Source organism: Carassius auratus, unplaced genomic scaffold, assembly GCF_003368295.1.
Source record: "Carassius auratus strain Wakin unplaced genomic scaffold, ASM336829v1 scaf_tig00215565, whole genome shotgun sequence".
Taxonomy (NCBI): Eukaryota; Metazoa; Chordata; class Actinopteri; order Cypriniformes; family Cyprinidae; genus Carassius; species Carassius auratus.
The window spans coordinates 3,928-22,721 of record NW_020528142.1 but is presented as its reverse complement, the minus strand read 5'-3'; the positions used below and the strand labels follow the sequence as shown (position 1 = coordinate 22,721).

At 39.7% G+C, this 18,794-nt stretch overlaps 1 protein-coding gene across 1 annotated transcript; it reads right to left on the bottom strand.

The window, feature by feature from the left end:
- Positions 1–4,119: 4,119 nt before the first annotated feature.
- Positions 4,120–18,453, bottom strand: LOC113094981 (mastermind-like protein 3). The gene is made up of 4 exons (XM_026260566.1): positions 18,448–18,453; positions 8,465–8,734; positions 8,211–8,286; positions 4,120–7,269 (listed from the first exon to the last, which is right to left on the bottom strand). Exons 1-4 carry the CDS (start codon positions 18,451–18,453, stop codon positions 6,296–6,298), a joined length of 1,326 nt encoding a protein of 441 aa, XP_026116351.1. The 3' UTR covers positions 4,120–6,295.
- Between the last annotated feature and the right edge of the window lie 341 nt (positions 18,454–18,794).

The window sequence follows — 18,794 nt, the reverse complement described above, 5'->3', positions numbered from 1 at the left end:
TACTGATGTGGTTTTGTGTTGTTACCTAGTCCTAGGGCATGTGGTAGGTATATATTTAAATACAATTTAATAAAAGCAAATAGTAAAAAAAAAAAAAAAACACAGTAAAGTTAAAGAAATAGTTAACTCAAAAAATGTGAATAGTTTTACTCACCCTCTTGTTGTTCCAAACATGAATGAATTTCTTTCTTCTGCTTAACACAAAAGAAGATACCTTGAATAATGTTGGTAACAAAACAGGTAATGGTAGCCACTCACTTACATAGTATTTATTTATTTTTAATTTTTTGACCTACAATCAGTGGTGGAGCAAGGGTGTTTTCTGCTCAAGGTGTGTGTGTACACTTTGGACGGGGGTTAAATGCAGAGCACGAATTCTGAGTATGGGTCACCATACTTGGCTGCATATACTTTCACTTTCACTTTTTCTCTCACTTTTCATAGGGGTGGCCAGGTAGGGACCAGCGACCAGTCTCGGGTGGCACAGAAATCTTGATTATTTCAATATAAAATGTGTTTGACTATAATTTACTGGACTTTTTTAGTGGCTACAACACAACTGAGTATTACAAATTTCTACTTAGCTATAATTTAGATATTTGTGAATTAGATCAAGTAATACTGAGTGAATATGACATTATTTGTATTATTCCTCACCTCCAGGTATTTTAATAAAGCGGCTCACAATAGTTGTATTGCTTATTCAGCTTCTGAAAACTCCCAAATGCTCGCTCTTCACAGTGCGACTGCCACAGTGTCATGTGGAGCCACTCAAAATGCCAGAGACTGGAGTGAAATGTAATTTAGTTATTGTAAAGTTTCTGTTTAAGAATTCCTATTTTTGTATCTTGTGAGCTGAGTATTTAATTTGTAATGTCCTGCTTAATACGATTTAAACGCATATTATGAGAATTTGCTTAACTGTTAGTTGTAGTATTGTGATTTTGTGAATTTATTATTCGATTACACCCATTCATGGTTGCATTAATAATGTTGCCATAGAAATGCATAATCCTTTGAAGACACTAGTCCAGAGTAAGGTTATCACTGCGTAATGAAAACTTTTCACATTTCTGGGGTTCTCAGAAGCAGAATTTATCATAGTTGTCAACATTTGTATAATGGTTAGGGAAACCACAACAAAAATAAACTGTGTTCTCATTTGCTTCAATGGGGGAATATATATATATATATATATATATATATATATATATATATATATATATATATATATATATATATATATATATATATATGTACAATAGCATTTCTGTGACTTTCCAAAATAATGAAGAGATTGATTACACTGGTTTTAGCTCATGATGTTTACCACTAGAGGGCACTAGAATTACATTAACTTGATGCTATGGATAGCCTTCATCCAAATCAAACTTTAAAAAAAAAATATTATTCTGTTCCTTTTTCTGAATGTGTCCTGCAAGTCCTATTCTTATTCAGTCATATTTGTACAATGCATTCATTTCATTACATGATTTTCTTCAACTTTTAAAATTGCCTACATTATACATAAAGCTTTTATTTTCTTTTTTATTTAAAGCAGTTTGAAAAGAGCAGCAAAGCATCTTAAGAAATATTAAAGTGATGTTCTGTTTTTTATCAGGATGTCGCCCAGTCTTGTGACTGAATGTATGCCAACATTACACTTCTACAAGAAGGGGAAGAAGGTTTGTTCTGTTGTCTTTCCTCTAGTTGAGCTTATAATAATCTACCAACTATACAAAGTCTATGAGAAAGGAGTGTTTGATTTACTTCCAGTTATTGTTTAGTTGATTTCATCTGCTGTTTTCTCTTGTAGCTGGATAAACTCTCTGGGTCTGACCAGGATGAATTGACAAAGATGCTGGACGAACACAAGGCTAAGCCTGATATGACCCACTCATTAATGTTACCTGTGCAGCCTAAGCTCCAATTTTACAACCAATAACTCCCCATTTGTTTTGTTATTCATGAGGAACTTTCATTTTCTAGTCATTACACAGCAATTTTAGCAGGTCCAAATCTGCCTTACAAAATCTTTCATCCATTTCCATGATTACCTCTGTATGTTTCTGTGTGTTCACTCGTAACTTTGTGTTTTTTTCAATTACAATAAACACAAGAATGGAGCATGCTGATTTTGTGCTTTAGAAGACTTCAAGTGCATATTAGACATTAAATGTCTATTTCTCCACCTCTTGTTGGTTCATTGTCCCAGGCCCTGATGTGATTGATGCCTGTCGTTGGCCTTTTTGGTAGCTGCATGAATTGTTTGTGACCAGTTTGTTGTGTCTGGACGGGGTTGCAATCATGTGTTTAGTGGTTTTTATTCTAGCATCTTTATCACTAAGGTAATCTTATTTGAAGTCAAGCATTGGCAATTTTACATTCTGATCAAGGGTTATACAGAAAGAGTGACTGTTTCCATGCTACTGTGTGTGTAAATCGCATCAATCTCGAAAGGAATCTCTTGTCAAACAGTGCGTGAATAGTTAACTCCATTGTTTTGTGTTGCTTGATGAGAGCCTATATCAAAAGATTGTTTATAAATGCATTCTCAGTAAGTTTTAACATTGAATGGTTGTGTATGTACTATGCTATGGTATCAATATTTGACCATAGGTTTGGGGAACAGTCTTTTTTTTGTTGGTTTTTGGCCACCACCATTCAAGAAGTATGCATGTCCATGAAGATGACCCCTGAAGTGATCAAAGACTTATAACACAGAATCTTTTACAATTCCTGAAATGTGTCTCCGAAAACAAAATTATGGATGGGATCAAATAGCTACTGTGCAGGCTTTATATCGAATGTGTAATGGATGTTAGAATAGACTTATAAGTGAAAGATAAAGTGTTTTGCATTGAGAAGAGAGAGAGAGAGATTATGATAAAAACGTTCCTCTGACGACAGAGAAGAGCCTTGCTGCCATCTAGCGATCATTATGAGGAACAATCAGCCTACAGTAGGCCTACAGTTATGCACTGTCCAATAAAATCATATTTTAAACCTAAAATTAAATTGCCAGGTTATGTTTGCCAATCTTGTAGCGTGCTGATGTTGTTTTAAATTTGAATGATTGCAAAACATGACGTAGCCTATTTTAGCGAAAGACGATTTAATTCCCGTCTATTTCATATTTGCTTTATTAAGTGAGGAATGGCATCTTATTCTATGTTCTAAATATTTTATCAAACGCGTTTCCTTCATTTTATTTTTTACTTCGAATAGAATCAAGCAATAGGCCACATGTAGAAGGAAATAAGTGGAAGAACACTTCCACGTGATTTGTTCTGGTCTTCCAGATGGTTGCTGGTGGTTTCGCAGCACTGGCTGTTTTTATTAGATCAGATTAAAGGACGATTTTATTTAACTAATGGACGAAGTGCTGAGGGACTAGATGACCCCATTTAGCAGGCAACCCCACGGGACAGAGCAGTCTGTGTGTTTATATCTTATCTCTACTCTTCAGCAGCACATCCAAACAAACCTCCGTCCTCTCTCCCCTCTCCCTCACATGTGTCTCACCCTGAAGATGAGTAATGGCGGTGTCATAGTGACACTTCTCCATTCATCATAATCAGAAGCCAGCGTGCCAAAGCAGCACAGCACAGAAGAGAAAGACTCCAAGAGAAGGGGAGTGATTCATTAGGCGAAGATATTAAACGACGCTATTTAGCATATGTGCCTTTAATTAGAATATAAAGAGTCTCTCTCATGACCATTTCTCCTCTTAGGTTTTATTCAAACAAGCAACAACGTACATTTTTTATTACTTTCATTTAATATTCTTTCTTTCTGATAAAGACTAACTCGTAGTAGACAAGATTTCGTTTTTCACAAATGAAAACGATGTGAGGGGTAGATTCAGTGTCGGTCATATTCGTGTGTAAATTACAGTTTTAAATTAACATTTTAATAATGCCTACAAACCACTGAGCAATTACGGTCTCGTTGTCCTTATATATATATATATATATATACCTACCTTAACTATGGCCCATTTCTTGTTTTACCATTTTGTTCTCCTTTTCTTCAGTTTCTTTCTTATATAATATAAACTGATATATAAACATTAAACTTGCTATACTCTTTTCTTCAATCAAATAAATTGCTGAGACATATTTTAATGAGAACATTTTTAATGATCAATCTCTTTAATGTATTTTTTCTGAAAAACAAATTCTTTGTAACTCTCTGGCATTACCATTTACATAATTCTGTACATGAAAAAAAGAAAGGGAAAAAAGCACTGCTTTAGATACAGAGTAAAATTTTAAAACTAGAAAAAAACCTTCAAAATAAAAATCAGAGGAGGTTTACATTACAAATTAGTAGTAAGACATTGTCTGAAGTGCAATGGTATAGCTCAGATGAGTTTAAAAGTGGAAAAAAAAGATGAAATAAAAATACTTCTCTATCTTAAACAGCAATATCTTTACAGTGAGTAGAGATGTATCCTCTGATGTATTTAAAATTGTAAAAACATATTTACAAATAACTGTATCTGATATATATATCTTTATCCATCACATATATGTCAGCACCAGTACGAAATAAAAAGAAGAAAAAGATAAGCTCGATGACTTCAACAAAAATCAAAAACATGTTCATCTTGGTCCCAGATTGTTGATATTTGGTGAGACGGCACGAGGACGCGGGCTTTACCCTCTCCATCTGCAATCCTCTTGACAGAGCAACAATATAACACTGCGAAACACTGAAGATGTGAATGCGGTCAATCTCCCATTAAGACAAAAAATAAGAAAAAAGGGCAAGTCAGTCACAATGTTACATTCATATTCATTCTTCAGAGAGCGGGAAACAATAAAACTAGAGTTTGATTACAAAGACACCATGACTACAATACCATAATAGCACAGCAACACACAACAGAGCAGAAACGACTGATGTTCTTATTTGTGTGGCATCTCATGGTAAACAACAAAAAACTAAAGTCAGGCTACTAAGATGCCATATATTGTGACTTCTTTTGAAATTAGCTGACAAACTCACAACAATGAACACAAGTTGGAGGAAATGGGTCGTAAATATATTAACAAATCGATTTTTTGTTTTGGTTGAAATTGTGTCACAGTTGAAAGAGAAAGAGGACGTTGTATGCAACAGAGTTGGCTTGATGTAGTCTTGACGTGCTTGTCTTTCCTTGTCTTTTCAGACAATGTGTGGCAGGGAAAGGAGTGTCAGTGTGTTCAAGAGCTGGGAGTGGTGCAGTGAAATGAAACGTGAAGGAAACTAATAAATATTTGTCATTTGAAGAGTAAAATAAAAGATGAAAAGTGGTATGACCCATCAGCGGAGATACATATGGTGTATTTCATTTTTTCTTATTAAAATATCTTTAACCAGTGTTCACAAGCAGTAATGTTCTGGTAAAGAAAGGAATAAAAAATAGGATGTTGGTTAGCATTTAAATATTGAAAGAAAATTTAAATACGCAAATGTCTGTGGGCCGTTGAAATCTTAAATGTCATAGTATCCTTTCTAGCTGCCATTGTGACTAAAGAAAGCATCTTTCTCACAGTTTTAGGGAGGGGAGGGAGACGTTTGTAGCTGCCAAATCTCTTCAAGCTTTATTAACAAACACCTAGCTGACAAACACACACATGGCTTCACTCTTCTACTGACACCGGTCGCCTAGCGACAGCAGAGCATCCATCTTGCATGCACTGAGAGCACGCAGAATCTGATGTGTTTTGTTGTGATGCTCACACACACACACACACAAACCAGAGCAAATGCAGAGGATGAACACGTGTCAAGAGCAGCGGAAAAGGGAGAGAGACAAGATACGAAAGAGAAGAAAGAGGTGTGGGTCAACTGTTTGGTTTGGAAAAGTGATCTATTGTTGACAAAGGCCCACCACAAATTTCCACACACTCTTTCATACATGAGCAGGGTGTCAGAATAATGGTAAACTAAAAACACATTCAAATCTTTCCCAATGTCATTTTGCAGGTTTTCAGTGCCTCTTGCCCTTAATGTAGCAGAAAGGACATGAGAGGGGGGAAAGAAGAGAGAGAAATGAATCAAATGGGTATTTCTTCAAAAAAAAAAAAAAAAAAAAAAACACAGAACACTGGATCCTTACTTGAGAAGCAACCCAAACAGAGAGGAATTGGTTTAAATATTGTGACAGCACACACATGTAATACACAACATGTAATATATTTCTTAGATTTGTCGACCATGTAATAAAAAAACAAAAAAAAGAAAATCAAACAATAAAACGAATCACATTTTCCATAAAATTGTCCTGTTAAAAAAATCCCTTAGGCTATTGGCTGGGGAAAAACTCATCCATCCAACCTTCCGTCGAATCCAAATCTGTCCCATCCGACAAGCCGAACGAAACCCCGGCCCCAGCCCCTGATTGGCTGCCGTAACCGTACGCCAGGTCCTGACTGGACGTCCTCTGGTAGCCCTGAGGCTGACCCCCTGGCATGTACGGCCCACCCCCTCCCGATGCTCCCGGCATGCCCTGAGCAGGGCCCTGTCCAAAAGCAGCCATGTTGGGCACACCCTGGTTCATACCTGCCATCACCATTCCCCGCGGCTGGTTGGTCCTTGGTTGTCCTGCCATGTGCGGCATCATCGGTCCACCCATTGCCGCTGGGTTTATTGAACGAGGGTCCACCATAGTCTGTCCGCCCATCGCTTGTGCGAAATGCTGCTTGGCCATTCTCGGAGCCTGGCCACCTTGCATGGCATACGCAGGGTTACTGTTAAACACCACCATGTCGTTTGAAGTCCTTCCACCCATGGCTTGTATGTTTTGCTGCTGCTGCTGCGGCCAAGTCTGGCCTCCGCCTCCCATCATGCCTTGCAGTCTCTGAACTTTGGCCATCGGCTGCCCACCAGGGGCAACAACGGCTGATTTTATTTGCTGCTGCGGGAGTGATGGGTTCATTAGCATTCCCTGCCCATACCCGCCTCCGCCGACCATCCCTTGCCCGACGGCGCCCGCTTGTCTCTGTGCCATCACCATGCCGGGCTGGTTAGGATGATGCTGCTGTTGCTGTTGGAGCATTTGGCCCATATTTGGGTTCATACCTTGGTACATCCCGGTCTGTGTACCCGGCTGGCCTCCGTACGCCATACTCATGTCACCCTGCGAAGGTATGGCGCCCGAGTTCTGGACGGGCGTCATCTGCAGTATCCCAGGGTTCTGCTGCTGTTGCTGCTGCAGAAGTCGAGCGTTGCGCATGTTCTGCAGTGTCTGGTTCCTTGCTGCCATCTCCTGGGGCGTGCCTAAAATTATTTACAATTAAATAATATTAACAGACATCTGTTGTTCTCATTACATTTCCAGTACATCAAAGGCTTGTTTCAATTAAAGTCTTATGGCATTAGTTTCAAGTGCATAGCGAATCAATATCATTTATATATGATGACATAAACTGCACACTGAAATCTTGTCAGATGTCTGTGCATCAAATTATTAATTCCATGTTTGACAACTTACTGCATCGATGAGCACACATGTATTAAATGTTAAATTATGTTGACAAGACAAAATTGATATAAAGATAAATAAAATGTTTGTAGCCCTAACACACGACTGAAAAATACTGCTTTTCAGAATAATTTGAGTTTATGAAGCTGCATTTCTGATATCATTGTCAGATTTTACTGTTGATATGAAATATTTTATTAAAATGTACTCTGGTCAAACTGTTTTTTAGATTTTAGTTTCCATTCTAATAGACAGAAATTGTACTTTTACCTTCATTTAATGTTTGTAAAAGATGACCTGCGAATGTACTGATTTTCATTCAAGTCAAATAACCAAAGGAACATATGAAATATAATGTTACTGGTGCCTAAATTTAAGTTTTACAATCAACAACAAAAAAAATAAAAAGTTGGGCTCCCTGTAACTGCAACAGTCTTAGTTCAAGTGAATGTATGTGTGTGTGTTCATTAGAAATGCTGACAGATGCACTGGGTGTTTAAGTGGCAAGGCATAATTTTAAAAATGTGAATGAGAAAATTACTTTCATTTTAAAATGGAGAAATGCACTTAGAGGTTTAAAGGAGTGGAGATTCACTAATTACTTCAGGGTCTTACATTGCTAAACACCATAAGCCATTGGGGCCACAAAGTAATATGGTCATTACATCTAGTGGCAAAGTGTTTCGTGTTTGGGCATGGATATTTTTTTTTTTCTGTGTACTTGTGTGCGTCTTGCCTTGAAACTGCTGGAGCGGGTATGGATTCCTCTGTGCCTGACTCATCTGTCTGGGGAGATGCTGCTGTTGTTGTAACTGGAAAAAGAAGGGAAGCAAAGCAGAAAAATGCATGAATATCAAAATTCCTTATCGATAGTAACAGAAAGCAGAACTCCGAAACCACGGAGGGTCAGCAGCTGCTTACACACTCACAAGTGTGGCTATTTCATACGAGTATTTGGAACAAAAGCCCTGCCGTTTCAGTGGCACTCACCTGTTCTGCCAGCATGTGTTGCTGCTGTTGCTGTTGTCTCTGCTCTCTCATAAGCTGTGCTTTCTGCTGCTCCATCAGATGGAGCTGGACCCTCTTTTCCTGCTCCATAGCGATCATCTGCTTCATCATGGCCGCCTGCTGTTGCTGCTGTGGATTGGGCATATATCCGCCAGGCCCCGGCCCATTAGGCCCTGCTGATGTCACACCCCCCGGTCCTCCGTGAGGTGGCTGAACTCCACCAGCCTGCCGCGGCAGACCAACCACACCTTCCTACAGGCACAAGAAAAGAGAGCCGATCAGACAGTGTTCTGTATAACAGATGATACACTTCATTTATTTAGCCATTCAATTATTGACAACTAGCATGATACATTTCTAATTCTTCAGAAAATAAATTAACAGATTATTTTCTGAGTGAGCTGTCAGTTGATCTCTGAGGACTGGTACTAAATTAAACAATATACATTTCACATAAAATTACAAAAGCAATCATTTCAAATAATTGCTGTTCTTTTGAACATATATTGATAAGAAACACTGATGAGAAATGTTTCTTGAGCAGCAAATCAGCAGGTTGGAATGATCTGAAGGAACATGCAACACTGAAGAATGGAATAATAGCTACTGAAAATTCAGCTTTATTAAAACAGGATTAAATTACATTGCAAAATATATCAAAACTGGTTTCCTAATGAAAAAAAACGAAAAAAAAAAAAAAAACCTCAAAACAAAGTGGGATAAAAGGAGCTGTGGAGATCTTGTCTGGGGAGAGGAAAAGATTTCCCTCTGAATAGTGGTTAAGGTAATATAAAATGACTTCTAGCACACTGGAAATAGACTGCGGTCTTGTCTGAGACAATATAAACTGAGATCCAAAGCAAAGAGACATGAGACCCAGACCAAGTGTTTATAGTCTTACAGATCTGACGTCCAAGAAAACTAAACTGAAACGCCACGCAACTGTTGTTAAGCCTTTTGCTACTTTTTAATAGGAACAGTTAGAGCTAGACTAGGGGATGTTGGGCAGAGAAGGGGGAACTGTTGCAAACTGGATTCAAACTTGCATTATCCGCACAAGCACCACATAATTCAATGTGCCCGAGCACATTCACTAACCACAAGGCTCCAATCTGGAGCGATCATTTTATTTAAACCAGCTCTCCACGAGGCTCTTATAACAGAATAAATAATGAAACACAAACATGCGCACGCCACAGGAGACTGTTCAGATAAATCTAGACCAGACTGGTCAATGAGCACAAATCTGTGTGTGGACAGCTGGATCTCTTCTGTTAACCAGTCATGCTGCCCAAATCTCTGTTGAAAGCCGGACAGGCCAGAAGGGGGCAGTGTTGATCTTTTTTTTTTCCCATCACTCCTTTAGTCTCTCTCTCACTCCCTTTTTGAGTCGTCATCTATCTCTATTTCTTCCACCTCTGTGCCCATGTCTCCATTCCGTTCTCCGTCTTTCCCTCCTTCCTCCACATTTCCCTTAACCTCCTCTCTTTTTCTTCTCTTTCACCCTCACCGCCTTACACACTCGTTTTCATTACGATCCCCTCATCCCTCCCTTTCCCTTCAGCTCTCTCTGCAGATGGCTTAATCATGAGTGGTGTAAAAGATGTGTCTCCTTCTTCCTGCCGGATAATGCGTGTGAGCCAAAGACTCCTCAGCCGAGCATGGAGAGAAAGAGAGATGAGGGGTGAGAGAAAAGGATTCAAATGACAGAAAAAAAACATTAAGGAGAGGGAGAGAGAAAAAAACAGGAAAGAGCAACAGAGAGATCGAGAGAGAGAGAGAGAGAAAGCAGGTAGCCAGGCAACAGTGGCTGTAATGTTGAGCAGATGGTGCTCATAGGAGCCATGATGGACGACAGCGGGCAGCAGCCGAGAGAGAGAGAGAGAGACCCAGAGAGAGCAGCGTAAATTAAGTCCCTCTCTTTTATCCTTTCTTCCTCCTCTTTCTGTCTCCTTTGCTGATTCCATATCCATCTTTTCTCTTTCGTTCACACGTGTGAACCACTCTTGATCCTACAGCGCTTTGTCATCTTTGAAACTAAACTGTCAACTTAAAAGGTTGTTGAAGACTGGAGGATCAGTGCAAATACAGTAAGAATTTTTTGTATAATAAGATGGTTTATAAACTGACAGAATGATTACGGAATTTGAAATTGTTGCTGAAAGAGTAGTAGTGCATATTTTCTGCAGCAGTAGCACAACCAAAAAAGTAATTGGGTGAATATGTTTCCAAACCGGTTTCCAGAACACTCAGGCCCTGTCCACATGAAGACGGACTTTACCCCAATCCGATCTTTTTTTTCCTCGTCTCAAGAAATATCCGCATCCACACGAAACTGCATAATGATGTAGAATACATGCCAGACCAGTATGTGGCGCTGTAATTCTGCCACAGAGATACACTAAAAACAGAGAAGAAGACTTGGACTATGCTCATAAACCTTGCGTGTGGTACACAAACGTATATGGAACAATACATTTATTAATCAGTGTTAATGTTAGTTAATAAAAAGACAATCGTTCAGTGTTTGTTCATGTTTTTGTTGCTGTTACGTGACATAGAGGTGTCTGACTAGGGGGGCAATGTGGGCTGATGACGTCATCATTTCAGAAAATATACGGATTAGCCGTCCAGACGAAAACGCAAAGACGGCGTGGACCATGTGGACGAAACCCTATCCGATAAAAAATTTGTGCGTATTCACAGAAACGCGTCTCCATGTGGACGGGGCCTCATGCTGCCCCTGATTAGGCAAACAAGTAACCCTGCCCCAAACTCATGCCACTGGTCTATGCAGAAGCTGACCACCCAGTCAAACAGCAATGTTTTGTAATCACCACAGAACTTGCACTCTTCAAAGATGTGTACCTAGAAATGGAAAGTTTTTTAAACAAAATGTGAAATTTCTGTAGCACCAGTATCACTAAATGGAACTGAAAAAAAAAATGTTCTGGCATGAAACTCTAGATGGCACAATCTGATAGATCTAACACAGCATGACATAATGACAACATCATCACGTCACAGCTGATTGGTTCTCTTCTGTATCAGCAGCCAATGAGCTTGCTGCTCAACATTCAAATACTTGGCTAATGGTTGTGGTAGCAGTTTGCAGTGCACTTCAGAAACCCTCCACCTTCATCAGCTCCAGCTGTATAGATCTACTATGGGGTGATCATGTATGCTATGTGGGTTATTAATGTTACATGTGCAGCAGCAGAATTTCTTACATGCTCAGCAGTATGTTGTGGATGTATTGGCAGTAGCAAGTCTTGGTACTTGTTCTGCTGCCACAGCAGCAGCAGCGTAATCAGGTCTATTCTGCCAAGACCAAACACATTAACATTGTCATGTACATTACCACGCAAATCACTCAGAGTTGTCATGACAGAACTAAAATAATGACTTCAAACAGGTTTCCTGCACAAGTTCTCCAGTGTATTTACACTTTTAGGAGAAATCAACCTATGGTTTACGTGCAGTTGTCTAAGAAGAAAGTATTTTAAAATGTAAATGACACTCTAAGCTGGGTGAAAACATTAAGTGTGAGTTTTTTTTGGCATCACTGTGATAGAACTGACAGGAAGCAAAGTGGGGGAGAGATAAGTGGTGGGGGATTCGAGTCAGGATTCGAACTCGGGATGCTCGTAGCACAATGGCGCTGTTTCAGCGTGCTGCTCACAAGGCTATTGGTGCAAATTTTTACCTAAGTTACACTCAGATTCATAGGACAGATCAGAACTGATAGGAAGCTAAGCTAGGGAAAGGTCCTCGAGTCGGAATTCGAACTCGGGATGCCCATAGCACACTGTATGTTGGTGCACTGGTGCCAACTAAATGCGAGGCTTTACCAAAGTCAACAAACAGGCAAGACTATCTGATGACGGTGAACTCTTAAAAGTTCAGCTCATCTGCAGTTGTTCAAGGTGTTGAAGGATGTGCTAAGGAAAACAGCTCACTGCAGTTTGAACAAAGCAATACATAGTGCAATACAGAGAGTCAGAGTGATTGCTTTCATTGATCTCATGCATACACACACAAACACACATTGATTACCAGTAGTGAGCCTCGGCCCAGATCAGACACTAATCTGAGGGGCTTGCTCACATCATTCCCTATAATAATACACCACGTGCCAACACACTCATGAGGGCGTTTGTGTAGTGACTGGCCGATTCATCAAATCGGAGTTGAATACTGACAGATGTGCACATAAACACAAGCTATGGCATCTTAAACGTGGTAAAGAATTTTGGCAATGCCAGTGATGCATAAATTTAGCCTTGGCTGATCAAGTTAAGGCCCAATATGGCTTAAAAGACTCCAGAGACAGCTTGAGATGCTCCCACATGGATGACAGAATTTTTAATGGTCAATGCCTGTTGGTACACCCCCTATAACCACTGCTCTTGTATTTATGCATGCATTTTTTATGCAAAGCAGCTTGGTGCTTTATCAGTTCATGCAATCCCTGGTAACTGAAATTACGACCTTCACATTGGTAGCTATGCTTTACTTTTACTCTCAAGCAGCACTACCTAAGAAGGATCGATTAAACAGATTGATGAAATAAAAATACACTGCAACAAAGGTGTGGAGGGGCCGCCGTCTATCAAAATCACCAGGTGCTGCTGCCTTTATCAGATTATTTGCTTGAATATCAATCGCATCAAATCTACAAACAAATGAGAGCCTGGCAGGCATGGATCACCAGCCAAAACCAAGAAATCTACATCACAAATTGACTACAAACAAAAGCACGTTTTATATGATCCTTACATCTACTGGTGCAATGACAAAAGAACAAAGAAATGCCAGAGTAGCCGTTTTTTTGTGTCAAAGCCTCCATAACACACCTGTTATGAGGTAGAACCGGCCGGAGTGCAGCCCACCCTCTCATTTCCCACTCTTCCGTCCCCTTTTGCACAAACTCTCCACCTCTCTCTACCCCAACCTTTTGCCCTCCCTTCCCTCCCATGTTGCATTATCTTTCCCAGCTTCTATATTCCCTTTCTCCCTCTCTCTATTCCTCTGCACAGAAGCCATTAGTGGTGGCCGTAAAGCCATATTTCTGTCTACAGCTCAATTACACGCACACACACTCACGCGTGCAAAGGTTCAGTGCCAGTTCATTGAGCATTATGGATAGAAACCCATCCACGGCTCTGATTTCTCCATATGAATCCCTAATAAACAATTCCAGTAAACAGACCGAAACGTCAAATGATGATGTTAACCCCCAGATGTTCATTTCAACCACATCTACAAAATCAGCTGTCACTTAAAATAGCGTGAAATGAAATTAAACGATAGCTCTTTGAGAAAGACGAGCGTTAAAATGCAAGAGAGACGGTGTCTGAATGAGCCTACTTGTTTTCCTTTGTTTGGACGAGTGTGCATTGTTCGTTGGCTTCGCCTAAAAATTTCAGAAATAAATAGGGAGCACACACGGCTTAATTAAACACAGACGGACTCTCTCTGTGTGGATCTGCAGGTAGAGGTAAGAGGAGAACATGACGAAATCTGATGTAAGGATGAGAAAGTAAAGATAACAGAAGCACAGCGAAATAGATGTCTCCCTCATGCTTCCTCGCTCTGTTATGCTCACTCTTCCTGTCTACCACTCTTTTTTCTCTTTATGAGGGATAAAATGCAGTATTTGGAGCAATAAGCTATTCTGTTCTGCTTTTTTAAAGGAAAAAAGACAAGAAAAGCCATATAGAGTGCCACACAAAATCAGATTCTAAGTTCTAACTTAACTACATTATTATTTATTAAACATTTGGGGTAATTTGTTCATGTTCTCAGATACCAAAAATAATGCAACACATCTTCTGTGTTTTCTACCCTGGTTTTGGAGAAAAACCTGTGAGATTTGTATGCATTTGTGCGACCTGCATGTGTCATGCGATATGTAGATTTACTCTTAAAATACAACAGAAATCAGAGTTGAATGTCACAACAGGTGCTTGTGCGTGTCTGTTTCAAAATCTTCTCTCATTCTTTCTCCTCTTATCTCTCCTTTGTTTCTCGCAGCTGTGCCTTGTTGAAAGCGATCATGACTAATTATTCAAGGCTCGACAGAAGCAGAAATTATGATGAACTTTATTATGAGAGAGAGAGAGAGAGAGAGAGAGAGAGAGAGAGAGAGAGAGAGAGAGAGAGAGAGAGAGAGAGAGAGAGAGAAAGAAAGAGCGGAGGGAAATGTTTTAAGCTGTTGAAACGGTGTTTGATTGGTGAAGGGTTTTTAAGTGTGTCTGCGTCTGTGACAGATTAATTTTCATCTTTTACTGTCTCACTTCCCTGGGATGAGTGAACCAATCATGGCTCTTCTCTCAAGAGATGAGATAAAACGACCAATCACAGCCTCAGATCTTCTTTCTTTATTGTCCAACATTCCCACACAGGAAGGCAAGCGCAGGCTCTGATAAATCGAGTGTGTGGGTACGTGTGGAATGAGGGAAGCAGAGTGTGTCAATACTACATATGAGCTTTGTTCCAAATCCTAATAAGCTGCCCACCTAGAAAGCATTTTAAGGCACCACAAAGAACAAAAAGGCAACGTTACGATGCCTTGTCAAGGGAGGCCAAGCAAAAATGGAAATTCTGTCATCATTTACTCAGTCTCATGTCATTCTAATTTTTTTTTTCTGTAGAAATCTAGATATAAAATAATATATAAAATATCTTCTTGTGTTCTACAGAAGGCGGCATTCAGGTTTGGTACTAAATTATGGAGTAAATAATAGAATTTTCATTTTTAGGTGAACTATCCCTTAGATTCCTTGTTCTATGACTTTAAGATACCTTGTTTAAGCCCATATCTAAGGCAGCTCTGACCCATTGCACAAAAGACAATCCCACAATCCACTGCAAAAATGTTCATGTAAAGCAAGAGAAATTATATGTATCAATAACAACAAATATACTATTTCACACGACATTAGCACAACCTTTGCATTTTATGCTTATCAGTGCGTCAAGCTGTTAGCTTAGCAACATGCTAACATCAAATCCCATTGGAATCAATTGTGAGTCGGGTCTCTGTGCCCTCCCAGCGCTATATGTGTGACGCAAAGAAGTGCTACCTACGTAAAATGTCCCAAATCACTCACTAGTGAAATTTCGGATGCTGCCTTACAAGGTAGCTGTCTATATAGGTGCTAGGTTTCAGAAAGGAGCCGTATTGTTTATAATCGCATTTGCAACATGACAGCATTGTGTGTTTGTGATGTGTGTGAGCATGCGCTAGCATGGCTTTAGTGTTCAGTTTCACAACCACCCTCTCCCAGGCACTTTTTCTCCTGAGCAGCAATTACCAGGGCCTTGATTTATGTGTCCAGTCAAAGAAGCCTCCTCCCCCTCTTTTTTCCTGCCTCTCTCGCAGGCCTTTTATCAGCAAGTCACTCTCTAACAGCACCATAGCCACCCCTGAGACAGACCTCATCAGATAACACACACAAACGCACGCACGCAATGAAAAAGGCCTCATCCTCTTGGGATGGGGCACATTCGATTAAGTATCTGAGAGCGTAGTATCCATGCGTGCACCTGTACGTGTGCATCGTGTTGTATGTTAATGCGGAGGGCACCACACGCAGCTCTTTCTCTGTCTTGCATGTTCTGTCTATAGTGAGAGATGGGTGGGGGAGGGACAGAAGAATGCACGGCCTCGGAGGACTTCCGATCCTAGAGTGAGGGAGGGAGAGAGCGAGAGAGAGAGAGATGGTGGAGAGGAAAAAGGGAGGTAAACAATCCGGCACACTTACAGAGCGCAGAGGGGAAATAGAGAGGATGAGTAAACGTGTTTAAGAACACACACACACACACACACACAACTGCCTCAAAAGAGCTGTTCGTGGGCGAGACTCTGACACACACTCGTTCGTTCGACAAGGAGAGGAAAAGGCAAAGAGGAAGAGACGAGGTGTCTTTTTTTTTTTTTAAACAGCGTGACAGTGTTGACTGTTGACGGCTGGGAGTGTCATTGTGGGCAACGAGAGGGAATTACCAGACATGAAGCAAACTAATTACTGGCTGATTCACTAATTACCTCCAGAGAACGAGACAGAGAGAGAGCTGCTAAGTGAGCATCTCCCCTCCTGTCATAAAATAATGGGAGAGGAAAAGAACAGCAGCCTGATACAATGTGCTTCGTGACATCATAATGAGAAATGAACAAAGGCCCATTTGTTGCGTTTTTCTTAAAATCGTGCTGCTGAACCTGTTGGTTTAAAACTAGAACTACTGTAAACGCACATAAAAACATTTTGCAATGTTTGGATTACTAATACACTTTCTATTGATGTTAGGCCTAACATCTATTTGGTTTTTTTACAGTACAACCTTTCAAAGTGTAATCCATTTAATAGTGCGCTTGACATATGCTTAGAAGTAGGCCTAATCCTTTCCCCAAAAGTTATGAGCGAAAATAATGTATTTGTTCTCGTTTAAAGTAGAGTTGCAGGTGGCTTTTAATTCCCCAAAACAAGCACCGATCAATTCAGGTGTCAATTGTTTTATTTTTTACTGTCTTTAATAGTCCTGCCTCCTTCGGCTTCTTTTCTAACTGTGAAACAACAGCCCAGCTTTGACGCCTCCTTGTGGACAAACTACTGTAATTTGCATTGAAACAAATAATGTGCTGTGTACATACACTACACTATGTGCACGCTGATAATGAAATTAACTTCACGCAGACTGTACACATACCCTAGCTTATGCTTAAAAAAACGAACTATAGTTTAGGTATTAGTTGGTCATAAATGTATGTAAATACATTTCCCTACTAACCTGCAGCAGTCTAGCGGTCACCTGAGCGCTCATAAACAGTGTTTTTCCATTTACGGATCATATTTCATACCTGTTGAGTTATCATTTATAAACGAATTTGACTAATGAACAAGATTTGCTTTTTTGTTATGTGTGTGTGTATATAATATATATATATATATATATATATATATATATATATATATATATATATATATAAATCATTAAAGAATAAAGGGTAACATACAGACAGAGCTACTACTATAAATATTTAGAATATTGGCATTAACATGCAAATGACATACAGTGACATGATTTTAAAAAATAAAAAAAAAATATTAAAAAATGTTGCATTACATTAAATTGTTCTCCTATTATTCATCAGAATATTTCTCCTCTTGTCTCTGAAAACGTCAGAATTTTTAAGTCTTCTTGCAAAGACTCGTTTTAAATGCTGTATAGTCAACTTGCAGATATAGCACATTCAACATATTTGTAACCGGATCTTGCGAGTCATACTTGGGTGTGTCACGAAGATCAGTGCAAGTAGACCAAAGAGTGTCTTAACGTTGCGTTTGCTGTCCCAACAACCACCACACCCAAAGGTGATATTGTGGCTCCTGAGAGGGTCATGTCTATATTGATTTCCTCTCGAACTGCTAAAGAGGGAGAAACACTGTGCAGGAGAGCGAGACAGAAAGAAAGAAACAAGATTATGACAGTGGCAGAGATGTCGGGGGGAGTGGTAATTACTTAGATAAAGAGAAAGAGCGAGGGAGTGAACGAAAGAGAGACTGTGTGACAGAGTGAGAAAAGAGAGTGAGGGAAGGAGGGAATGCTGACACTAGCGGAGAGACAAAGATCTAGATAGGGGAGAGAAAGAGAGGCTCATTTGCAGTCTGTCTTTGTGGAGAGGGTCATGAGCTTTTGCACACGCTCAGAGCGTGCCTGTCTACATTAGCTAGCAGAGCGCGTAGCGATGGGGGCTAACGCTAGATCTCACACACGCTCCACAACGGAGGGATGAAAGACACAGGTTAAGACCCTTAAATATCACTGGGATTTAGGTCTGAGAGAGAAACAGTGAGAGACAGAGTGATTCAAATAAAAGTAGTGTGAGTTTGTAGAAAAGAAAATGTTATTTTAAAGGCATAGTTCACCCAAAAATGAACATTCTGTTATTAATTACTCACCCTCATGTCGTTCCAAACTTGTCAGACCTTTGTTTATTAGCAGAACTCCAAGAGCTTTTAGACACTGCATAGACAGCAACGCAACTATCATGTAAAGGAAACAGAAATAACAACTGTGTCGTGGTACTGACTGTATGGGAAGAGTGACATGGAAGAGAAGAAATTCTTGTGTTATTTTTGTTTTCTTTACGCTTATAAAATTAAGGTTAAACCACTGATGTCACATAAACTATTTTAACGATGCCCTTGAATAGGATCCTTGCTGTCTACAGAAGGTCAGAAATCTCTCGGATTTCATCAAAAATATATTTATTTGAGTTCAGTAAACCAACGAAGATTACAGGTTT